This window comes from Lissotriton helveticus, chromosome 11 (assembly GCF_964261635.1).
Source record: "Lissotriton helveticus chromosome 11, aLisHel1.1, whole genome shotgun sequence".
Classification (NCBI taxonomy): Eukaryota; Metazoa; Chordata; class Amphibia; order Caudata; family Salamandridae; genus Lissotriton; species Lissotriton helveticus.
In genome coordinates this window covers 987,299,840-987,326,344 of record NC_136072.1, presented here as the reverse complement: position 1 = coordinate 987,326,344, position 26,505 = coordinate 987,299,840, and the positions used below count along the sequence as shown (strand labels likewise).

The 26,505-nt window shown below is 43.5% G+C and overlaps 1 protein-coding gene across 1 annotated transcript in view; it reads left to right on the top strand.

The window, feature by feature from the left end:
• ANKRD13A (ankyrin repeat domain 13A) overlaps positions 1-26,505 on the top strand; it is a 482,945-nt gene that overhangs the window by 94,249 nt on the left and 362,191 nt on the right. Inside the window, exons 3-7 of the mRNA XM_078667340.1 lie at positions 9,333-9,457; positions 12,460-12,505; positions 13,205-13,348; positions 15,874-16,063; positions 16,702-16,768. Of these exons, the coding sequence (XP_078523466.1) occupies positions 9,333-9,457; positions 12,460-12,505; positions 13,205-13,348; positions 15,874-16,063; positions 16,702-16,768 (572 nt within the window). The remainder of the gene's footprint in view (positions 1-9,332; positions 9,458-12,459; positions 12,506-13,204; positions 13,349-15,873; positions 16,064-16,701; positions 16,769-26,505) is intronic.

The window sequence follows — 26,505 nt, the reverse complement described above, 5'->3', positions numbered from 1 at the left end:
ATTGATACAAATTTTAACTTGGTAATACAATGTGAAAAGTCGATTTATATTTCCAAGTCCACAGATATTTTGCATTTTGCACAAATTTGCACTTTATCACAGATTATTTGCACTAGCACTTTTTTCTAATGTGTATGGGTTTTTTATACATCTAATGTTAACGCTTTGTATATAGACGATTTTAAAAATTATAAAATGATACAGTTTATATCTGACACACATTCCGTGTTTGTTGGGTGTGGTAAGATTTATTTGCAAAATATGTCATGTTTTTTAATGATTTCATTAATGTGATCCCAGCCTTTTTAATTAAGTGCAGTGATGGTGGGTGCTGAATTTAATAGCATAGAGAAATGTGTTTTCCATGTCTATGCACCATGTGATTCACTCAGGGGGTGGAGCACTGCAAAGTAAAAAAACGTATTTAAATGAATGCTGACCAGGTGCATGGTGTGTGATCAAGAGCACGAGTTGCTCGAAACGCGTCGCCTGAGAGGTGAATAAAATCTCCCTTACTGCAGCCTGGGGTCCGTGTCTTCTTTATGCAAAGGATTGAAGATTTGGTGTTCATATAATACGGAGGTGAGCTGTCCCCGTTTACGGTACCCACTCGTTGATAATGAGGTCGTGCTTCTACAGCTGAACGCGCTTTCTTCCACGAAGGAAATTTGGCTAGACCCCCTGGTCCAAGAAGAAAAAAACCACGTGGAGTACTGGATGAAGACGCGCTGATGGTTGGTCCGAAAGGCGAGCTGGAAGCGGGTGTCATCCAATCACAACGATGGTGAAATTTTTTGGAAAGTAGCCAGGTAACGAGTGCAAGGCATAAGGCAGTAAGAGGACCGGATTTGGCGTTTGCCATCGGTACGCTATAGTTAAATCCTCTCATATTCACAATGTCAGCTAGTTTGGAGAGAGAACGGGAAGACGCGGCGGAAGCGTTGTTCAGCAATGTACACAAGAACGCTACCAAAGCCGCTGCCGTTATCAGCCAACCCAACAGTGTGCAATTGAATGCGAAACAGTTATTGAAAGCCCTTGAAAAAAAGACTAAGGCAGAAATTACGAAATGGTGGGAGCACAAATCGCTCACCAAATACGTGGAGGCAGGCAGGATTCCACGGGGTCTAAGGACTTTCGGCGCAGCATTGTAGGATGGCCACACCAGTGCGGCAACTTGCTGGACCCCACCTCGGTGCCATCCGGATCTTGGCGCGTTGTGCTGCCTTCGGCCTATTCGCACATCGGTCCGCTACTGACGCCGCCTCACAGGCCAACGGGGCACCCCACGCCGACTTTCGGCGCAGCATTGTAGGATGGCCACACCAGTGCGGCAACTTGCTGGACCCCACCTCGGTGCCATCCGGATCTTGGCGCCTTGTGCTGCCTTCGGCCTATTCGCACATCGGTTCGCTACTGACGCGAACTCACAGGCCAACGGGGCGCCCCACGCCGACTTTCGGCGCAGCATTGTAGGATGGCCACACCAGTGCGGCAACTTGCTGGACCCCACCTCGGTGCCATACGGATCTTGGCGCGTTCTGCTGCCTTCGGCCTATTCGCACATCGGTCCGCTACTGACGCCGCCTCACGTGCCAATGGATTTTCTACGCTTTTTATACCCTATGCCGCATAACAGGTCATGTGACTTGTTTATAAAACTTTTCATTGGTTCATTTTACTTTTGGTTTCCTAATGATGGAAGGCATGATCATATGACCTAAAAATAACACTTTTCATTGGATGAAAACTTTTTTTTTTTCCCAAACGATGAAAGCCCCACCTTGTTTCTGGATGTTTCAGACTGAAGCTGGCGTCAGCATGAAAGCACCACCATCTCGTGGCTCCGTCGTGGTCATTCCGCGAGCAATCATGGCAGCCGCTCCCCACCGGAAGCCTGCAGGAGTCGGGGGCCCCCAAGACTTTTGTAGAATCCTCAAGGCTGAGGGGACGCTTTCGAGAATGGGGTCCAAGACCTAGCAGACAAGCGTCCGATTTCCAAGGTGTCCCAGGGCCATTTCAGTGGACCAGTCCCAAAAAGGAAAGAGCCTGCCGCCATTTTGAGAGTCCTGTGGCAGCCGCCTATCGCTGCACCGCAAGAGTGGGCGCAACTCAGCTGAATGGCGGATTTTGGCACAGTGTACCAAAAGCGGGCGGAATGGCAACTGAAACGGTAAAGGGGCGCCCCACTACAGCAGACGAGCCTCCACCTGGGGAGGCCCGTTCACGCCGCCTCACCCCCCCCCCGGGGCGCCCCACGCCGTGCCCAAAAAGGAAAGAGCCTGCCGCCATTTTGAGAGTCCTGTGGCAGCCGCCTATCGCTGCACCGCAAGAGTGGGCGCAACTCAGCTGAATGGCGGATTTTGGCACAGTGTACCAAAAGCGGGCGGAATGGCAACTGAAACGGTAAAGGGGCGCCCCACTACAGCAGACGAGCCTCCACCTGGGGAGGCCCGTTCACGCCGCCTCCCCCCCCCTTCGGGCACCCCACGCCGTTATTCGGAGCAGCATTGTAGGATGGCCACACCAGTGCGGCAACTTGCTAGACACCACCTCGGTGCCAACCGAATCTCAGCGCCTTGTGGTGTCTTCCATTCCGAAAACATTGTTGTGCTGCCTTCGGCCTATTCGCCGCAAGTGCGCACGCAACTCAGCTGCATAGCGAGTGAAACACCAAGGGGCGCCCCACTGCAGCCGAGGAACCTTCATCTTGGGGGCGACGCACAGCATCACATTGCTTTCCAATGCAGTCAGATCCTCAAACAACCTCCACTGACTGACGCGAACTCACAGGCCAACGGAGCGCCCCACGCCGACTTTCGGCGCAGCATTGTAGGATGGCCACACCAGTGCGGCAACTTGCTGGACCCCACCTCGGTGCCATCCGGATCTTGGCGCGTTGCGCTGCCTTTGGCCCTATTCGCACATCGGTCCGCTACTGACGCCACCTCACAGGCCAACGGGGCGCCCCACGCCGACTTTCGGCGCAGCATTGTAGGATGGCCACACCAGTGCGGCAACTTGCTGGACACCACCTCGGTGCCATCCGGATCTTGGCGCGTTCTGCTGCCTTCGGCCTATTCGCACATCGGTCCGCTACTGACGCCGCCTCACAGGCCAACGGGGCACCCCACGCCGACTTTCGGCGCAGCATTGTAGGATGGCCACACCAGTGCGGCAACTTGCTGGACCCCACCTCGGTGCCATCCGGATCTTGGCGCGTTGTGCTGCCTTCGGCCTATTCGCACATCGGTCCGCTACTGACGCCGCCTCACAGGCCAACGGGGCACCCCACGCCGACTTTCGGCGCAGCATTGTAGGATGGCCACACCAGTGCGGCAACTTGCTGGACCCCACCTCGGTGCCATCCGGATCTTGGCGCGTTGTGCTGCCTTCGGCCTATTCGCACATCGGTCCGCTACTGACGCGAACTCACAGGCCAACGGGGCGCCCCACGCCGACTTTCGGCGCAGCATTGTAGGATGGCCACACCAGTGCGGCAACTTGCTGGACCCCACCTCGGTGCCATCCGGATCTTGGCGCGTTCTGCTGCCTTCGGCCTATTCGCACATCGGTCCGCTACTGACGCCGCCTCACGTGCCAATGGATTTTCTACGCTTTTTATACCCTATGCCGCATAACAGGTCATGTGACTTGTTTATAAAACTTTTCATTGGTTCATTTTACTTTTGGTTTCCTAATGATGGAAGGCTTGATCATATGACCTAAAAATAACACTTTTCATTGGATGAAAACTTTTTTTTTTCCCAAACGATGAAAGCCCCACCTTGTTTCTGGATGTTTCAGACTGAAGCTGGCGTCAGCATGAAAGCACCACCATCTCGTGGCTCCGTCGTGGTCATTCCGCGAGCAATCATGGCAGCCGCTCCCCACCGGAAGCCTGCAGGAGTCGGGGGCCCCCAAGACTTTTGTAGAATCCTCAAGGCTGAGGGGACGCTTTCGAGAATGGGGTCCAAGACCTAGCAGACAAGCGTCCGATTTCCAAGGTGTCCCAGGGCCATTTCAGTGGACCAGTCCCAAAAAGGAAAGAGCCTGCCGCCATTTTGAGAGTCCTGTGGCAGCCGCCTATCGCTGCACCGCAAGAGTGGGCGCAACTCAGCTGAATGGCGGATTTTGGCACAGTGTACCAAAAGCGGGCGGAATGGCAACTGAAACGGTAAAGGGGCGCCCCACTACAGCAGACGAGCCTCCACCTGGGGAGGCCCGTTCACGCCGCCTCACCCCCCCCCCCGGGGCGCCCCACGCCGTGCCCAAAAAGGAAAGAGCCTGCCGCCATTTTGAGAGTCCTGTGGCAGCCGCCTATCGCTGCACCGCAAGAGTGGGCGCAACTCAGCTGAATGGCGGATTTTGGCACAGTGTACCAAAAGCGGGCAGAATGGCAACTGAAACGGTAAAGGGGCGCCCCACTACAGCAGACGAGCCTCCACCTGGGGAGGCCCGTTCACGCCGCCTCACCCCCCTCCCCCCCCGGGGCGCCCCATGCCGTTATTCGGAGCAGCATTGTAGGATACCCAAAACCAGTGCGGCACCCAGGCAACATCACCTGGGTGCCATCCAGAACTCAGCACGTTGTGCTGCCTTGGAACTATTCGCACAAAACACAGCTACTGACCATTGTTGCTTCTTTTTTCATAAAAATGTTTAAATGTTTTTACTGTTTTTGTTGCATTGTATATATTTATAAGTTATTAAAGTTTTATAATCCTACTACTTTGTTGGAGTGCTATATATTTTTAATGTGACACATAATTGTAAAAACTTTGATGTACAAAGAGGCATCCCTGGAATCTTCCGCTTCAGGCTCGGTCCCCTCCCCAATCACAATACAGGATGATTTTCAGATAGTAGGAACGCGTGTGGTGTGACGGATCTCATCGGGTGGGGGCCTTGATCTACTGTAACTCCTTTGAAGAGGGGTGATTCTTTACAGCTGGGGCCATAAACTACATCTGCAGGGCTACCTGATAGCCTGGGACCGGCCTGGACAATCGGACACAGAGGAAGAGGAGTGTCAGAGGGTGCGGTAGTGAATAGGGCGAAAGGGAGGTGTCGGGCGGGCACAGGGTGTGATTCTCAGGGAAGAGCAGCGCAGATGGGGGGAGGTTTATTGCCCATGCATAAGACAGAGAGCGGGGGTGACCAGTGCCTGGGGGAGATGCTTGCGAGGGTGGGGAGCCATGCTAAGGATCGACAGCGTGCAGAGAGTGGGTCTGGTCAAGGCATCTAAAATGGCTGCCGTGCACGACAAAAGTGTGGCATTTGAAAAAAGGCAAGATGGCGCAGACAATGTTTATCAACACTTCCTGATTTCCTTCGAATCGAACGTTAACAGACGTTATCTCTCCCACACTACCGGTCCCCCTGGGCTTAAACGCCGAGATGGTAGGGACTGCATCCCGTGGACATAGGCCGAGACGTCACTCAGCAGAAAAAAAAGAAAAAAAAAAGTCTATAAACATACAATAAGTTAAAAGTCAATCATTCTTGTTTCCTTGTAGTACGCTCCCCAGTCCGCTTCCCGTTACGCGAACCGGGCGCACCCCACCCAAAAAAAAGTGTGTTTTTTTTTTTTTTTGCCCCGCGGAGCCCTTTTAAAGCCTCCACATCAAACCTAGGGGGTCAGGGAGGATCTACTATGCCCCCTTATGGTCATTTGCCCCTTCGCTTTGGCCTCCTCTTGTCTCTCGATCCTACCGAGAGACAAGATGGCGGCCGCTCCGTACTGTTTGGAATGTTTACAGACACCGGAGAGCCAATCAGCTTCGCTTCGCAAAGCTCCGTAACGCGAAAAGTACGCGAAACGGAGCGCTACCCGGGACGCTGTCACAGATATATATCTTTTTTTGAACGTTAATTTCTCAAAATCCACTGCAGCACATATATTGAGACCCAGCAAAGGCACATCGGGCTACCGGTCCCTACAATTTTGCCAAGTTTCATGCAAATCTATTCAGCCGTTCGATTTTTTTTTTTTTTGCCCCGCGGGGCCCTTTTAAAACCTCCACATCAAACCTAGGGGGTCAGGGAGGATCTACTATGCCCCCTTATGGTCATTTGCCCCTTCGCTTTGGCCTCCTCTTGTCTCTCGATCCTACCGAGAGACAAGATGGCGGCCGCTACGGACTGTTTGGAATGTTTACAGACGCCGGAGAACCAATCAGCTTCGCTTCGCAAAGCTCCGTAACGCGAAAAGTACGCGAAGCGGAGCGCTGCCCGGAGCGCTGTTACAGATATATATCTTTTTTTGAACGTTAATTTCTCAAAATCCACTGGAGCACATATATTGAGACCTAGCAAAGGCACATCGGGCTACCAGTCCCTACAATTTTGCCAAGTTTCGTGCAAATCCATTCAGCCGTTCGGGCTAAAAGTGAGGCCAACCGCCCTATGGAAATTAACATGGGAAAACGCGTTTTGGGACCCCCCTTTTTTCTCGGCCCCCCCTTGACGAACCCCCCCCAAATTTTCAGGGGCTGCTCAGAAACAAAATGTTCCATTTTCCAGAAAATTTCAGCCAATTCCGTCCACAAACGCCAAAGTTATTAGACATAGAATTTTCAAAAATCCCATAGAGAAAAAATCCTAACTATATATACCTACTGGCGACCGCCAGTAGGTAATATATATATGTATATATATATATGTATGTATATATATCTATATATATATATATATATATATATATATATATATATATATATATATAGATATATATATATAGATATATATATATATATATATATATAGATATTACCTGCTGGCGGTTGCCAGTAGGTAGTTATAGTTAGGATCTACTTTCCATAGGAAATCCGCAACATTCTATTGGGAATAACTTTGGCGCCGGTGGACCAATCTTCGCGAATTTCTCAAAGAAGATGACCCGCTCCGCTCTTTCCCTGAAAGTTTGGGGGGGATTCGTCAAGCGGGGGCCGAGATAAAAGGGGGGGTCCCAAAATGTGTTTTTCCCTATGTTAATTTCCATAGGGCGGTTGGACTCACTTTTAGCCCGAACGACTGAATGGATTTCCACCAAACTTGGCAAAATTGTAGGGACTGGTAGCCCGATGTGCCTTTGCTATGTCTGAAGATATGTGCTCCAGTGGATTTTGAGTAATTTAGGTTAAAAAAAGATATATATCTATAAGCGCGCCCTGGTACGCGCACCGGGGCGGGCACCAGCGCGCTACGCGAGTAAGCGAGCGGAAAGCTGATTGGCTCTCGGGTGTCTGTCAACATTCCAAACAGTCCGGAGCGGCCGCCATCTTGTGTCTCGGTAGGATCGAGACACAAGAGGTGGCAAAAGCAAAGGGGGAAATGACCAAAAGGGGGCAGGTTAGACCCCCTTGACCCTCTAGGTTTGATGTGGGGGCCATAAAAGGGCCCCGCGGGCAAAACTTTTTTTTTTTTTTTTTCGATTTTCGCGGGGGGAGCGCCCGATACGCGCACCGGGCAGCGTACCGGGGAGCGTACCCTGGAAAAAAAAGAATGACAGAGTTTTTTTAAAAATGAAGCATTTTTTTTATAAATTGGAGGTAGTTCTAAAAAGAACTGTTTTTTAAATTCTTTTTGTTGTTTTATATTTTTTTACTTTTTTGGGCTTTTATGAAGAATTTGATATATTTTTTTTAATTTTTTTTATGGGGACAAACAAAAAACAGGGAATTGTAAACGGCTCAACTGGAGCAAAAAAAAAACAGGAAAAAATTAAGGTTTCTTTGGGCACTTGTGGTTGTCACCAGCAAGATTGATGAGATTAATACTTTGCTCCCCATAGGTAATTGTTTTTCCACAAAATATACAAACGATTTTGTATCCACCAACCTTGGTTTGTATGTTTGGGACCATCTCCCTTGCCTCTGGACCCGATGGAGTGGGTTCTTTGCTTGAATAGTTATTGGGGTGCAATCGTTGCATGTGGCGAATCATTGTGTGATTCCCAAATGAATATTTTTTGGCAGGGTTCCCCCTGGATAGTACAGCGCCACAGATGAGACAGGTCACCTTTGCAGCGTTTATCTTCTTTGCACCCCTTGGGATTTATAAAAACTCCCATATAAAGTGCTCCTTAGGTTTATATGGGGGATTGTCTTCAGGCAGGAACTGCCTTCTCTCATCCTCCTCCTCCTCCTCTTCTTGTTCACCACCAATGTGATGTTGTGGTGGTCCTTGTGGTGGTGGTGGAGGTGGTGCAGATGCTCCAGCTGCTGCTGCTACTCTAGCCATTTCTCTATCAATAGAAGCAGGTCTTCCTCACTCAAAGAACAAAGTGAGAATGAGGAAAAAAGGTGGGGGCTTTCATCATTTGGAAAACAAAACTGTTCTGAACCAATGAAAAGTGTTATTTTCAGGTCACATGACCCGGGCTTTCATCATTTGGAAACCAAAACTGTTTTGAATCAATGAAAAGTGTTATTTTCAGGTCACATGACCCGACGCGCTTAGGCTACGCGCCCCGGTGGGCGCCCGGGGTACGTTGCGCGATCGTATGCGCTCGTGCACTTCCAGGTGCGCTCACGCCGTGCGTCATAGGACGCATCACGCGGCTACGCGATACGTCACGATGAGGTTTTCGTTCGCGGCAATGGCGCTAACGGGACGCCCACCGGTACGCGCACCTGGGCGCGCCATAACACTGCGCTTACCCGTGCGTTCACCGGTACGCGCACCGGGAGCGCACCAAGGCAAAAAAAAAAAAAGGGAAAAATATACATTAAAAAAATAGTATTACATAAATATACAATATAGGATTTATTATAAAATATATTATATTTCATAGCTATAGAAATTAGCTATTAAAAAACCTATGAAATTCACTGAAAAAAACATAGGTTTGAGGCCCTATATATAGTTAGGAATTAGCATTTACAAAACCTATGAAATTCACTGAAAAAACCATAGGTTTCACACCAGTTATAGTTAGGAATTAGGATTTAAAAAACCTATGAAATTCACTGAAAAAGCCATAGGTTTCACACCAGTTATAGTTAGGAATTAGCATTAAAAAACCTATTAAATTCACTGAAAAAAACATAGGTTTCACACCAGTTATAGTTAGCTGGAAATGTTACTCGCATAAAACCATTGAAATTCCCACGTTATAGTTAGTTGGACTCACTATAACTTGCGCGTGCAATGCACTGCTGATGACGTCACATATTACATCACTCATGACATGGTCAGTGACATCACTCATGACATCACTGATGGGTTTGAACAATTCAAAAATATACTATCATTATTAGAATAAAAGGCATCACAATTTTGTTCCTAATTTAATGGTTTGCATCCATGTCATTTCTTTTGGTTTTTAGTTCTTCATGAGGCGATTAGTACTGGCGATCCCGAGATTGCGAGAACCGTTCTCCAGCATCGAGAGTTTCACAAAGCATCTATCGCACTTGGAGGAGTTCCACAACTACTTCAGAAAACACTTGAGGTAACTAGGAATCCTCTCTGCTATACTTGTCTGATAACTGTAGACTACTTCAAAAAATGACAAAGCAAAAACCACAGACCTCTTAATTTAATCTCAGAAAAATCTTGAGAAGCCAAATTTTAGCAAGCAGGGTAACTGTGCAAGAGCCTCTGATGGTGTCCCTTCAATCTTAACTAATAAAAAAATCTTTAAAAAAGATGTATTTAAAAGAATACCTCATTTGATGCATTTATGTGCTTTTCTTACTGTTTTCGCCCAAACTTGTATGAGGAACAGTAATCTAGGAAGCAGCATTTTCATGCATAATTAAGGGTTAATCTAGTGGAAACATTGAGCTGCTTCACAGCGAACAGCCACAATTTATTCTACCTGCTACAAGATACAATTGAGTGTTACAACTGAATGTTGCATACTGTTTTAAAACCAAAATAGGAAAATTTAATTTTCTCTGAAAGTGTTACAAGCGGGCTGCAAGGACATCTACCCACAATCAATTGCTGCGGAAAATGCTTTGATAAAATAGAGCAAATGGGGCTTACACTCTATTGCAGGAGATCATCAAGAAGCAATGGTTTAAGGTAGTTAACCTTTTCTTTGAACTCTCTTTACTTGGGGTTTTGTCCCTTAATGGGTAGGTGAAAGCATATATATATTTATATAACTGTCTGGTGTAGCACTCCTAAGTGCACTTTACATATAACTCATGCATTCCTGGTATTTGCTGGCATGCGTGTACACTTGGGGATGTATTCTTTGCTCTACTCCGAGGTTGGTGGAGCCATTATGTTTTTTCTTGTTTGATCAAAAGGAGTCTGTTTTACAGGGGACGCTTGTCAGCATGGTGATGAATGTGTCTGTTGTGTTCATGTGGAAAGGTGCTTTGTCATGATGGTCATGAATACAAGGATTTTGTGTGCGTCTGATTGTGGGAAAATATAGCTTTCTTTGTCTTTGCAGGGATGCTCTCTCTGCATCTGATGTTGTAGTCCCTGAACTCTGTTCAGTGATGCTGATGGTTTCTTGGATTTTCCCTGAGGGTACACTGGAAACCAGCCACTAGAGTCTATTAGTATTTCTGCTTATGGAGAAAAAGGATGTTTAACCGGGAACCGTTGTGACATATGCCAGGCGGTGGTCTGGACTTAAAGAAGATCACTGAATGGTGTTGTTCAGTAGCAGGCAGTGCTAGTTTTGGATCTTATCTCAATAAGATATATTCAAAAATATAGCTCAATCTATGTCTTTCCATACAAAGGGAGAAAACACTATCATTGTCAAATCAGTGTTTTGAAATCTGGAACATGCATTCGGACTCTGGTGTGGCTCTGGCTGCAAGAGTGTGTAGGGCAGTGGTTGCATTAGGTGGTAATCAATTTCCTACTCAAGATGCCATTTTGAGCAGCATCAGCAGTCAGGGTGCCGTATTGAGCAGCAACAGCATTAAGACAGTGAGCTGCCATTTTAGGAAGCTATTGTAGACAAGGAAGGGTTAATTAAGGGAAAACCTCTTCCACCCTTTCTTGTACCATATGCTTAGCTTTGAAAGAAAGCATTTTCCTCTTGGGATATTCTTCCTTTGGGAAGCATAAGGGACTGGGACCTTCCAAGGATGGGACAAGGATGGTCAGACTATTATTAACCCTCTCCCCACTTACTCTTCTAATATGGGTATGTACGTGCCCCTGGAAAAAGTGTGCTTTGCCCCTGCATCCACTGACAAATGGGCCATCAAAGGGCAGATTGTGCCATATATGCATGCTTGAAAGATACACAACTGTGGCATTCAGGTACTTGTGTCATGCCTACAGTATGATCTGCAATGAGCCTCCAAAGCCTTTGAGCCTTTCATAACTAGGCTGAGAGTTGAAGCCAGACACTATTATGAGGTGTTTTCTCATTAAACTTTTATTTAATCTCATGCCGTATAGCAAGGAGGTTGTCTGTGGCAAACCAGGATTTTTATAAGATGGTGTGATGGATCTTAGGAGAGGTAGATCCTTCTCTTTTTTGTCTAAGATTTAAAGAATACATTTTTGCCACTACTGGTGGATCCCCTTCAGGTTGCATTTTGACGCTCCTGTCTGACAACACTTTCTGCATTCTTTACTTCCTGCGCTTTTTTCCTGATCAAAGAACAGAAGGAACCCTGGTACCTCAGGTGTGGTAAATGCCTGCAAAATTAGAACCTATGAACACTAGGTCAAAATTCACAGGTAGACTGAAAATAAGAAAAATAGTCGTCTGTATACTTAATTTATCTATCTAGGTAATATGGCTGCTTCACCAACTCTAAAAATTTGGTGATCAAAATTAATCGGTGCACGTTTTATTATACAGCTCGTCTAAAATCACTGACCATGGTTGTGAAAACAGGCATATGCAGCCTTCTCTCTAGAATCAATTTCACAGTGACTTTCTGCTGATTATAATCGTTCCTGTTTTTATTTGCGAGAAGGATAGTAACACTGCGTCCCACTTTTGTATCTGAGTTGGTTTTTCTGGCATTTTATTTAAGCTCCCTTATTATATCTTTTATTGGCAAGTGAAATAAGCATATACACCCAAAGGCTGTTAAACTACGCCTTAAAATATCCCATCAATAAGAAATATCCTTTCCCACAACCTCGTATCCACATTTATCCCAGATAATCACATACATATTCTGTTCATGTACTCAGGGATCGTATTAATATTAGGTAGATGTGAGGATGAAAAAAATAGGAGTGGAATAAATAACTGCTCCTTAGAGGGATTAGAGGGACTTCCCTCACCCGCAAAATTCTTGACCAGCATACCTTCTGGCCAGACACCTATATACTTATTAACGCCTACAGTGGATTTTGTCTTTGAAAACATCCTTGAATGTTTCATTTGTTAAAATCTTGCAGATACGTTTAATGCTCTTTATTTAGTTTTAAATCTCTTATAATTGATATATTCTGTAATTGTTTGTTCTATATTTTCGTCCCTCGAGCTGTACACTTTGTCTTTTTTCATGTCAGGCTCCCGACTTTTACATGGAAATGAAGTGGGAATTTACTAGCTGGGGTAAGTTGTGTTTCTTAATTCTTTGTATTGCTTTCATGTTTTCAAGTGAAAAAATTGGGTCAAGAAATCCAACATTAGATGTAGATGGTTAGTTAACTTTTATGATATGACTAAAAGAGATAAGAGCAAAAAGGGACTGTAAGTACGTGATGAGTGTGATTGGAGAATGGGCTTGAGCAATATTGGTGGAAAATAGAGCTTGCAGCCATGATATTACAATAGAAATAGTATTTTTTCTGCTAACTCTATTTGTACCATAAGAAACATTTTTACTTGTGACTGCACTTGATACGTGAAATATAGTTGTTCCAGCAATGCATCTTGGTAGAAACATTCTTTGGTTGTCTTAGCCCACATTGCTTCTTAAGATATTGGAGCTTAACTACCTGGGGAATAACAAGCTAGACATATTCAGAGTGAAAGAAAATTCTTATTCAGCGATTGGAATTGACCATTAAATGCACATTTCTGATTTTTATTTAAATTATTGCTATAACTAAAGCAGTTCACTGAACTTTGAAAGCACTGGCTGACCCTGAGAAAGCAAGTATGTGATAAATTAAGTGAAAATGATAAACAAAAACATTGCATCTACCTTGATGGCTGATGTCAGTGGATGAGTGGCGCCACTCTTGTTACAAATTCTGAGGAAACTTTTCTAAATGTGGTGCTTCCATCAGTGTCTGTTCTTCATTGCAGTGCCACTTTTGTCCAGGGTTTGTCCTAATGATGTCTGTCGGATTTGGAAAAGTGGCGCTAAACTGCGTGTGGACGCCACATTACTGGGTTTTGAAAACAGGAGTTGGGTTCGTGGAAAGCATAGCTTCATTTTCAAAGAGGAGGGTGAGTAGCAGTGTGTCTTTCACAGTTGAAAGGTAATATTTAGTAGGTGAGAGCATGGAATTAGTGAAAAGTGGAAGTGCAGCCATTTGAGGAAATCCTTAAGTACTGTAACAGTTAAAGGAAACTTTTTCCTATTGGTTTTGCCCTTTTGAGTTTATTGTAGTATATTTTTATCACTGGGCCATGCCACGCCATGCAGATCTTGTCAGAGTCCTGGTCAGTCAATGTCTAACATGCTTTCTGTTACAACCATGTCTGGGTGTATTATTTTATGAATGTTTCTGAATAGAATATAATTCTATTAATATTCAATGTTATGGGACAATGGAGGTGGTGGCCCCAAATTCCAAGAGGAAACACATACACTCTGCTGTTTAAACACATGTAATATCTAATATGCTACAACAGAATACATTAAGACAGGGCTCCAACTATACACCCAGCTCAATGTGAATATGAAGTTAAGTGACTTTGAATGCATCTGCTAGCACTTGATAATCTTGGATATTTACCACACACATAGACAAAGTGCAACCGCTCCAACAAAGGATCTACGCCTTCAGTCTGATGCAATCTTTCAGTATTATTTCCCCACCTACTCTAATCTGGACTTTTAAAAGTGACTGCAGTGCCTTACTATTGCCATATTGGGTGACCTACAAATGCAAATTAACAGTGACAATATTAATTGATGCCATAGCAATGTTAGAACTATCTGCGGATCACATGAACGAGAACTCAATAGACACCCCCATGGTAATGGCGTTCTTAAGGGAAAATCACAAAACTGGTATATTCGACACCTTATCTTGGACGTGGTGCTGTAGGGTAGCGAGAACCACCGTTCTCCCTGTCATGTGGGTCAGGTCAGCAAAATAATAACAATACAGTCCCCAGCACATGCACAATAGCAGTTAACATATGATCAATAGTTAATGTTGACAAACAAATTCTCTCCTTTATTATTTTTTCTCTCTTTTCTTTCTTTTTCTTTCTTTCTTTATCTTTTATTCAGTTGTCACAATTCCTTAGCCAACACATGTTTTGTCGCCTATTGGTCACACTATCCTGCAACTTCTTCTAGGCTTAATCTTCCGTCTTTAGAGCCTGCTTTAACTGTGGACGATGGCAAATGTGTGGTCAGTAACTGACTAATGCAGAGGCTTCTTTTCAAGGGTTGGAGTGACACCAGAAAGAAAGCAGGTCACACTCCGTCTCCACAAAGACTCTGTCTCTCCTCCCCCCTCTCTCTTTTTTCTCTCCCTCCTCTTTCTCTCCCCCCCCCTCCCTCTCTCTCACTCCCCCGCTCTCTCTCCTCTTTCCCTCCCCCAATGGCTAACCACACTAGGTAGTTCTAGTTTGGATTGTGTTTCCATAGGAAATGCATTTTTTTATTTGCTTAGATCTTTGGTGCAGTTTGCTGAATCTTCACAAAACGTTCCCCAAAAATATGTATATGTGTGTGTGCGCGTGTGTGTATGTATATATATATTTTCATTCATTTCTCACAGAAAGGGTCATGCACTCACTGAGCATCACTCAATTTCAAATGTATTAGCCATACAGCGCAAACACAACTTTGACAGGCACGTTTTGGCACCTGACTTTTGTCAATGTCAAGACGGCCGGCGTCTTGTCGCCATTTAAATACGTATAGCAAGCTGTGGACATGAGAAGGTTCTGAACACTGAGGGGGTTCAAGCCACATTCATTCCTGTACATTACCTATTTAGTAAGTACGCAGGAATAATTTTGGCTTTGAATATAATGTTTTATATATTCCATACTTAAGGTGCTTTTATTCAAAGCACACAAAGCAGAACAAAGACAGTAACAAGAGCATGATACAAAATACACTGTGTTACTGAGGAATATAGGATGTTAACTGTTGAGGAGCTGAACATTGTGAGGGATTAAGAAAAGAGAAGCAACTTTTTAAGTTTGAGCTAAAAAGAAAACAGAAAGGAAATGTACAAAGTCTGGAAGGTAGCATGTGGAAGCAGAGAAATTAATAAAAATTTGGAATCAAAGCAGTGAGAAGAGTGGACATGTAAGAAGCAACAGATTGCTGCATGTTTGCGGATGAATATTAATGTAATCAGGTGGATTGTTGGGCAGCAGCATAGCCAGTGCAGATGATGGAGAACAGCAGTAAAGTGTTTGAAGTCAGGAAGGTTATAGATGAAGGAATGATAAATTCTGTAGAAATGCAAAGACAGAGAGATTAGGGGATACAAAAGAGGAGAAAGTAGTTGCCTTAGCATAAACAGGTGCATTCTAGGATTTAGTTTTTATGAGAAAAGTAAAATGTTGTCTGATGACTGTTTCTATCATTTAATGAATATATTAGAAACTATTTTAAAAGATATTTTGATAACTTTGATTAAGCTATTTGTAATGGAACCAGAGGCCCTGTTGGGCATTGATTTATAAACAAATAATAAAATACTTTTAACAAGTAAAACTGGTCAAGCTTGAATACCAATGGATTTTTATTATTTCCCCTAAATATTTTCCTTTACTAGATAACTGGGCAGAGCTGTTGGAAGTAAATCATGATTCAAAGATTGTCATGAAAGAACGTTTTGACATATCTCAGGAAATTGAGAGTGTGACTCTGGAGTCAATGCAGCCTCCAGAGCGGGAAGTGACAAAACACCTCACAAATCCAGTAGTTAACACTTGCCTGGATACCTCCAATGTTGCTTTTGAAAGGTATGGAACCCAACCTGATAACAAAGTTCTAGATCTCTCTCATATTATTAAAGAGGTTTGTTTTTCGGTTCCTTCTTAGTTTCTTTGTTGGTCTGCCATTCATATATTTGCACTGTTTTCTTAGAGATTCATTTGGAATTTTGTGTGGTTGTAATTCAGTGTCTCTAGTTTAAACTTAGCTGAAAAATTAAGATTTATTTGAATTACTAAACTCTCTGTCAATGCAAACCTTAAATTTGCTCGTATGTAAGCCAGGAAATGCTTGGTCATTTGATGTTTTACAATTTGTCTAAAGATAGAGCTTTCAGTTCTGGATATTTCTCTTGCTGTGTGATTGAGCTTATGTTTCTAGATAGGCAATATCCCAGTAGACCTCATGTCTTTCTCCTGTTTACCCAGAAAACAAAAATTGAGCACATTTCCCTTTACACTGGGAAATATAATTGTTAGGCCACCAATCCAGATTCAGTAGCGTACCTTGCTACCCAAACATTTTGCTATTCCTTCTTTTTGGTTTGATTATTTCATGATTAAGGATATTATGTTAAATCTGGTTGTTTTTATTATGTCTTCTAAAACTGTGTGTACAGTACACATGAGAAGAAGATGCAACAACATGTTGTCGTACTTTTTTCCAGAACAAAGTCTGGATTCTGGGGCTGGAGGACTGATAAAGAAGAAATGGTGAATGGGTATGAGGCAAAGGTAAATAAAATGATTGCATACATCCTTCCAAATGTAAATATGAATTAATGAGTATGTCTTGTTATTAATTGTCCCAATGATTTGCAGCATTTGGTGCCGCACTCACTGTTTATGTTGATTTGAAGTATTTGCAGAAAAAGTGTAGGTGTAGATACTTAAAATTCCAGGTTTTTTAATGTGAAAGAAGCTGTGCATCTAACACAATGGGGACCCCCTAATACATTGTTTTAGGTTCCTGCTCAACCGATCCCCATTATTATGTGGAGTTAATCCAACATAGTCACTGACCCACAAGCATTGCCTCAAATGTTTTATTTTGTTAGTCATATAATATTTTAAATTTACAGCTCTTCTTTTTTTTAATTTTGTTTTGTGACTTGCAGTACCATCTTTCAGTATTTATTCATCCTTCTTTTCTTCATAATTATCTTAAAAAGACTAACAAGAGGCTAATTTATCCCACTATCGACACAAACATTGAATCAATGCAATACATTAATATTAAAAATCACCACCCCAATTCGGTCACCATCACACATTCTGAACCACTCTCATACACACTCAAAACACACATTTATCCCAGGACTCCCAAAAATAAGTTTTTCAGTGGTCCAACAGGTAGACGACTTCTCATTCAGTCCTCCATTATTGGATCTTGATCTGGGATCTCCAAATAATTAAATAAACTCTATATCCCGGGAATATTCTGGTATGAAGACTCTTGCTGATAGCACAGTGTCCTGCACGATAGGCAATTTAAAGTATCTACTGGGAGAATTAAAAAGAGGAAGAAGTGCACCAACTGTATTTGGTGAATTAAAAGATTTAAAATCTGTTGGATTTAAATGATGGGCCAAAAGACTGGAATGATCTTGAAAGTGATACCTTTTGTACAGGGAAGAAAGAAGGATTCCAGCTACATTTTGTAATATAGTACTGGTCTAGAACTCCTATGTAATACACCCCACTTGTTTTCCTGTTTGAAAGCAGAAAATCTATTGGTTATAGGTCAAGAAGAAGTTGATTTTGGCGAACTTGAAATCCACTCAACTGTGTGTTGACCAATATTATTTTGGAGATCCCAGATCAAGACGTAATAATGGAAGACTGAATGAAAAGTGGGCTCTCTGTTGTGCCATTGAATAACCTGTTTTTGGGAGTCCTGGGATAAATATGTGTTTTGAGTGTGGTTCCGAATGACTGATGGTGATCCAAGTGGGGTGGTGATTTTTAATATTAATGTATTGTATTGATTGAATTTTTGTGTTGTATTGTTAGTGGGATTAATTAACTTGTTGTTGGTCTTTTTAAGATAATTATGAAGAAAATAAGGTTGGATAAATAATGAAAGACATGTTATTGCAAGTCAGATGAAAAAAATGTTAGAAAAGGAAAACATGTAAAATAAGAATATTGTATGAATAATGAAATAGAAAATTTGAGGGAATGCTTTTGGGAATTGGCTATGTTGATTAACACAACTTATTAATGTAGTCAGGTTGAGCGGGAATGTCCTGGTGAGAGGAGTACTGGTTTCTCTTTGGAGGTCATCGGGTGAGTGTGTTACTCAAAAAGTGGAAAGCACTGAGTAAAGTGGGTATCCAATTTATGTACTAGTGATTGATGGAAAGTTTTAAGGGTTGGCCTAGAATAGGAAGTAGGCACTGAGCAGAGAGGGCCAGCTCTGTAGAGATGTGATATGGTGTTTAGTGAAGGGGTTTTGTGTATATTTCTGCCTTATTTCTTTCCTTTCTGATTATGGTTTTCCCCATTTTGTGTTTTTAGGTGTGAAGGGTAGCTTTTAGCGTGGCTCTTAGCCTAAGGTCGCTGCTTGGTCTTAGATTGATGTCCTACTGAGGACAAATCACTTGTCTTCTAAGCTAGTTGATATACTTAATTAGTGTCCCCCTCAACCCCTCTGAAAAGTGAAAAACAGCCACATTGTTCCGTCCAGGCTATGGGAAAAGTCCATGCATGCCCTGAACTCCCAGTTAAAATGAATAACTTGTGATGTGTTGTACCGTTTACTGGCTCATTTAGACCAGACCACCTCCGCATGATGAGGAAAGGCCTTGGTTTGTTAGTCAGGGCTACAAGCACTGAATAAGAAGAGCATTAAACAAGAGGAGCATGATTCTTGGCTGCTCAGGAAAGTTTATTTGAAATGCAAATATGGATAGACGAAATATGTAGTAAAAAGCAGCAGTTAGGGATGGTTACATATTTAATGATGAACCACTGGATTCAATGCTCAGGCAGGATAATACCTCCTAGGTTGGACATAAGAAATACTTCGATGCAGTTGAAGAGAAAGAAATCACATTATGACAGCAATTCAAGAACCAATTGGAAAATAGAAAAGGTGTAGTTCTGAGCTGTGCTTTGTTTCAACAATAAGTGGGAATTCAAACTCCATTACAACTCTCCAGTAAGTAACAAAGCTGACATACTAGACCTATTTACTTCATTAGGGGAATAACCATTTATTTGACAATGAAACATCTGCCGATGGCCATCAGCTCTGTTTTGTTTCTGAATATAAAGAATTCACAATGAGAAAGTTACTCATCCAGGTAAAGATATTCATCTGGCTGAATCGCTCAGGCATTCACAAGTCACTGGAAAGTAAACTGGCCCTTGTTAAATATTTGCAGGATAAATGTTTTCTCTCCTAGCTGTATATTTCCTTTTGAAATTGTATTTGAACTCAGTAGGTTGGCCTCAGCCATCATTCCCCTTAATTCTTTTGTCTGTGCTTGGGCTGAACACAAAAAGTTTGACATTTCTGAATTAAAACCCACCAGAACCACTGGACAAAGGCTTGAATGCGGTGGGTACCTCATGGAGTCTTTAATCTGACAAGGACTTTTGTTTGCAAGGACCCTTGGACACCTCCTTCAAGGGGATCTGTCAATCAACAGGAATGAAGTTACACCATCAGAAGATGCAGTATAATTTTGTTTAACACTTTGGCTGCTAGAGATATTTTCCTCCTGTGCTGCATTCCCTGATTTCCCATTGTTCATGACAAGGTCAGCTCGTCATTAGCACAGCTCCAGTGTGCCTCATGTCGAGCTGAGATCGTCATGAGCATGGAAGGAGTTAATAATGGATTTGCCTCCATGAATGTGTGGCAGCGGGGCCAATTCAATGTTGTTTTGAAACAAATTCCTCACAAAGCTGAGCCACCTGTGTATTTGCCAATTACCTCTACACTACAGACTTTAAAATGTACCATTAATGATTTAGCAGTAATGGTATTTATGTACCATTTATAAATGAAGGGATCAGTTCAAGGCCAGGGCAACGATCCATCCAGCAAGCTCTTTTCGGAAATAGTTGATAGTGCTGTTTTAATGCAAAAACAATACAGTGGATGTATTTTCTCTGCCTCACTTGTTTATTGAGACAAGTATGCTGGTTCCATACTACCACATATAGTATGAAGGCAGGTTGCCCTCTTCCAGCCTTTGGTTCCTACAGAAAGGCCATATTTTCCACATATTGTTCACCATGAGCTGTTGTAATCTTGTTAGTCAAGACTGCTGCTTGTGGAACAAATGATAATTTCAAATTTGACGATCCAAGATGTTTTTTGTCATTTACAGTGCAGAAATTGCTGGCTGCAATTAATGACTTTCAATGTTTTTTTTATTTTTTATGCCATCAAAGTTGTCATCTTCTATGATACAAGGCCTGATTTCACGAAGATGTTTCAGAAGCCTGGATGTACTCCTACCATTGCTGTAGTATCTCACACATACTCGTGGAATAAAGCCTGTGATACTTGCTGCTGGGTTTAATTGCATTACAGGGGAGTGTATCATCATACCACAGAAACCATTACACAACCCCGTGTTTTTAATAACTTTCTGATTGTCTTCCCACATGCCTACCCACAATGTCCAAGTTCATCAACACCTCTTCTGTGGTTTCCTTTTAACTGTAATCATTGTAATAGCATCATCAGGGGGAATTTTGTGACACATCCTAGTAAGGGATACAGAATCAAATTACGAGTAACAGCCACATGTGATACATCGAATGTCATTTATTTATTAAAATGTCCCTGTGGCCAGGGGTACGTTGGCAAGACTGAAAGAAAAATGAAAATTAGCTATTTGATTGATACTTTATTCGATATTGTCATATCATAAAAGTACATTGATTCATAAAACATTGAGGCTAAAAAAATTGTACATTACATATTAAGATTTGATAAAAAGGATACTATATACATTTAAAACATAAAACATAAACAAATTTCATGACAATACTAAATATATCAATGTTTAAAATATGATTAATTAGTTAGTAACCATATCTTGAGGGTCTAAGGATTAATAGCATTACATATCCTCAAACGAATGAGCCAAGCAATTGATAAATATTTTGCCACACCACAAACAATAAAAAAGGGAGACGGATTGGTTGTAATAATACGGAGTGCAACCCGGAAATCTCTGACCCCCAACTCCCTACACACTGGTCTCAGCCATCTGTTTCTTGCCCTCTTATAAGCTTTACAGCCAAACAGGAAGTGTGAAAGGGATTCTGTTTTGCAGGGGCAACAAGGGCATGCACCGTTACGGGCCCTTGAGCCTTTCCAACCTCTAGTAAAAGAATTAAGTGGTAAGATTCCATACCGCATCTTTAGATAGATCACACTATCTCTAGGCGTTTTAATAAGATCTAAAAAAGGTTCCAACTTCCTAGTAGGTTTGTGTTCTATAAACTGCGTAGTTAAAATACCCCAGCTTGGGTTCCTCTGTTCTTCTGCCTCCACCCACTCCCAATACATTTTCTTTATTACTTGTTTTGAGGGAGGGGACTGGGAAATCCAGGATTCAATCAAACCCAACTTCAGAACCATCTGTTTCAATTTATTTACCCAGTGGATTTTACCACCGGTGTTCAATGTAATCAATTCGTCCAGCACCAGAGCATAGTCTGCTAGCTCTGGGGTCCTCCTTAGGCGCACCCAGAACAGCAACAGGCGCAAGTGGACTACATCTGAGATACAGCCTTTGCCCATATCCAGAAACAGAGGTTTCAGCGGGGTTGAAACCGGTAGGGCAACTAGTTCCCTTATAAATGTATTCTCTGCTCTAGCCAGGACCTGGACATTTTCTCCACCCCATAATTCTGCCCCATATGTCGCAGAAGGCAATGCCCTTCCTTCATACACAGCAAGAGCCGGAGCGATAGGTCTACTTACTGATAATCGCTGGCTCCTCAGGATGGCACCCGAGACTCTCTTAAGGTTTATTAACATCTTGGCTATATGGGAATCCCACCTCATTTTACTATTGATCCTGATTCCCAGATAGTCAAATTCCTCAACCACCTCAAGTGGTGATCCATTAAGAGTAATCTGTGGTTTCCTTCCCTGTTTAGAAGGGGGTAACACCATCAACTTTGTTTTAGTCGTGTTGATGGTGAGTCCATGTTCATGGCAAAACAGGCTAAATCTATCCAATAATTTTTGCAAGCCCGCTGGGGTTTTTGCCAACAGTAGGGTATCGTCCGCGAAGAGGAGGGTAGGTGTTTTCTCCCCGGCCAGGACCGGGCCATCGGCACTGCCCTCCCTCAAGTGGTCTACAACCCCATTAACAAAAAGGGAGAACAGGGTCGGGGCCATCACACAGCCCTGCCGTACACCCCTATTCATGGTCACCCTCCCTGTTAGCTGCCCCTGGCTCCCCCACCTTATCCTAGCATAACTATCTTCCTGGAGCTTAACTATCAGTTGCAGAAGATAGCTTCGGAACCCCATGTTCGTTAGAACCTTCCAGAGTTTGTCGCGGGGAACTAAATCAAACGCACTTTTAAGGTCTACAAAGGCCAGGTATAGTTTCCCCTTCTTAACGGTGACTATTTTCCAATAGATTGCCCAGAATCTAAATACCTGGTCCACTGTCCCCACATTTTTACTAAATCCTGCCTGGAAATGGGAGAGTATGTTCCCCTCCTCTATCCATCTATCTATTCTGTTCACAATGACCCGGCCAACTACTTTCTGCATAGCATCGATTAAACTGATCGGCCTGTAGTTGGCCGGGTCCTCCCTATCACCTCTCTTGTAAATTGTGACGACTTCTGCTCCCTTCCAGGAGTCGGGGACAGGATGACCAGCAAGGATTAGATTTATCAATGGAGCAATAAAGTTAGACCACAGCTTGGGTTCATGTAAATACAAGTCGCCTGGTATCCCATCCTGGCCAGCCGCTTTTGCAGGGGTTATATTCCTTATAGCTACAGCTACTTCCTGGACTGTGAAGGGTTCAGGGGATATAGTCCCATTATCACTGGTACATGTTTGTCCCCGCCAGGATGGAGCTACTTCTTCCTCACAATGATACAGATTAGAAAAGTGTGTATGCCATTGAAGTTCAGTTATATGATTGGCGAGAGGGTCCACTCCTTTTCTATCTAACTTATTTATCATGTTACAGAATATTATTGTATTTTTTGAGCTTGCAGCCGCCTTTAGTTCCTGCCAGTATTCCTCCTCCCAATCCCTCTTGGCCTTTTGTATGCAGGTATTGTATTCCCTTCTAGCCAGCCGTACAGCTGCACTATCTTTCCCCTTGATTGCAATTCCTATTTCCCTTCTTTTCTCCCTACATTGTGCCGTATACCAGGGGGTGGTGTGTTGCTGAAGGTATTTTCTTGTTAAACCTCCACTACCTTTAAGTACAAAGAAGGATCCAATTTCCCTCACCAGGGTATTATAAGAAACTGTAAGGTTAAAATTATTATTATCATTAGAGGGGGCCATAGTTTTAGAGATCAATTCTCTAGGTTGTGATTCCACCAATCCTCTAATGGAAAGCAAACTATCCTCTTGCCCCAATATTTTGTTCCACTTAAGCTTACGGTTACCATCAGATGGGATTAGTTCTTTCGTTATCATTAATGGTATCTCTACTGGGTCCCGCTCACTCCCCCATTTTATTTCCATGCATAGTGGATTATGGTCGCTGTCCTGAGACTGTACAACTTCCATATCGACTAATCTACTCCAAGAATTAGTATCAAGCAGAATATAATCAATACGGGAGGGACAACTGAGTTTATTATAAGTCATTGCCCCATTTGGATCGGATAATGTTCTCCCATTCAAAGCACGTAGATTGTATTCTACTGTTAGGGCGTTTAATTAGATCACTCTCGGGGTCCACTTTTTTATTGGTACCAGGGTCAGTACAATTAAAATCTCCCCCGATAACAATACTGGATAACGGGTGAACACCTACCAATGCCCCCTCAAGCAAATCTATAGTGGCTGACGTTTGGCCTCCCGGAGTCCCACGTGCATACACATTGAACGGCTCAAAAGATTTGTGGCCCTTTGCAGAAATGTGCAATATATCATCTGACAGTCCTAAGTGGGGGGTGATAGCCAGGTTGAGTGCTATTTTGATCCAAATCTGTAGGCCCCCAGAGGGCCGACCCCGCCCTATACTAGTAGCTGGGATAGAGTAAGTTGTGTATCCGCATTTATATTGGGGAGATATACTCCATGTTTCTTGAAACGTACAAATGTCGAATCCCTCTATAAATTCATTCCATTCTGGCTTAGACATATTTTTTACAAGCCCTGCAATATTCCAGGAAATCATCCTAACTATTCCTGTTTTTCGAATCACCTTGCTACTAATTACATCTAGGGCTTTTCCTTCTTGATCTTCAGTAGGGGGCTTATCTACTGTCAACGATATCCCAAAACGTCCTTCCCTGGGTGACAAGGTTACCTCATCTTTAGCTATACTAGCATTTTCCCCCGAACATTTGATATTACAGCCGGGTGGATGAGCCGAAGGATCCCTTATGTCCCTACTACACAGTCAGTCAATACCTTCCATTCCTTCGAACATGGAATTACAAGAAAGAATCTCGTAGCGGTTTTGGAGGGGTAGTGGGTGATTGGCCTGGAAATAATTGCTTGTTCTAAAATTGTTGTTTCTAGGATTAGGTCGAGGAGCCACTAAAGATCTAGGGTAAAAGTAAAAGTCAGATCACAGGGCATGATGGAATCATTGTCCTTGTCTGGATACCAGTTTAAAATGTGACTGACTGTTCTATGATCCCTAAAATTCATGACAATTATGTCTCCCACTTTGTCCTTTGGTCTACTACCAAGCCATGAAAGTCGGCGAACGTGTAATATCTCGCCATTTAGGTTTGGGGGAAGAGGACGGTTCTGCCTGAGCCAATATGTAGTCTTATTTTTTAACTGAGGGTAGTTTTCCCACTTGCCATCTTCTAGTGTTGGAACTCCTGTAAGCACCACCACCAGAGGAACCGCTTCTGGTGGCAGTTCCACTTGATGCCCCCTAGGATTTATGGTCCTTTCTGGAGTTTTCCTAGCCCACTTATTTTGTGGTTTTCCTGAGTTAAACACTTTCTCTCTCCTAGGGGCCTCTCTATCTACCTGGTGTACTGCCTGATGCTGTGGTTTATCAGTAACTGGCTTGGGAAGTTGTGTTTTTTCCCCCTTCCCCTCAGTGGTTTTTGAATTTTTTGGGACAATGGGATTTAAGGGTAATGCCACAGGCGAAATTACTGTTACAGGTCTGACATTTTGATTAGTCAGCCCTGTATTTACCGCTAATGATTTCTCTATTGCTCTGAGCCGATCTTCAATTTTCCTCAATCTCTCTATTACAGACAATGTTGAGGCTCTAATTAGGTGTTCCATTATTCCTATTAGGTCCTTACAGGAGTTATCAGGTGCCGGACATTGTGATGGAGTTCCTACTACAGGGGTCATCGTGGTGTTTGGTATAGGGGCTTTAGCGGACTTCCCAAAGTCAGTGTGGCTAATCTTTTTCCTCTGTGGTTCATTCCCTTTTTTCCTTCTTTTCCTTGGTGGTGAACCCTGGACTCTAGATTGCTTGAAAATTTTTAGCTTTTTCCGTGTGGCCTTTGCTACAGGTAGAGGCGTATCGGGTATGACTTCTGTTCCCAGTGGTGATTTACAGGGAGATGACGAGTCTAGTCTACGCGATGCATTGCCTGTGCCAAGGGTGGGGGTTATATCTCGTAACAGGATGGGAATACTAATATTGGTTGTGTCAAGATCCTCAGTATCGACAGGGCAACTAATATATGATGAACTGTCTATCTGTGAGCGACCAGGGGAGAAGCGTTTGTTTTTAATCAGTTCGACAGAGCGACGTCGCTCAGCTCGCCGTTCTGCTAGTGTGCTCTACCTTTCGCTACCAGAAGAAACCCTGATTATATAATTGTCCAGAGTTCCATTATTTGCGCCACTTTTATCCTTAGTGCTAGTAGAAGTCATGATACGCAGCGCCTATCGTCTATATCAGCCTATAATTAATAGTGTCCCCATGATATCAAGAGTATAACCAAATGTCTCGCAAGCTAGTGGACCAATACTCGCACACAAGAAGGTAAGGGTTGCCTACTACCTTTCGGTATGATTGTGCCTGAGCAGCAGTTTTAGCCAGTAGGCCCAGCCCGGCCTCCCTCGGCTCCTGAGGGCTACAGAGGGCCCGCCCTTTGCCCGGGCATCGCCCGGCGTCGTCCACGCGCGTCCGCGAGGCGGAGGGAGTGCCGGTAATTTATGCACCTCCGGGCGCGGTGGTGATGATCAGTGGGCGGGACTGCCCCGCAAGGACTCCTGGTGCGTGTAGTCCCCCCTGCTCTGCAGCCGCTCGTGGATGAGATACGCGGCGGCGGGGGGGACTACCAGCTGACAGGCAAGGGTG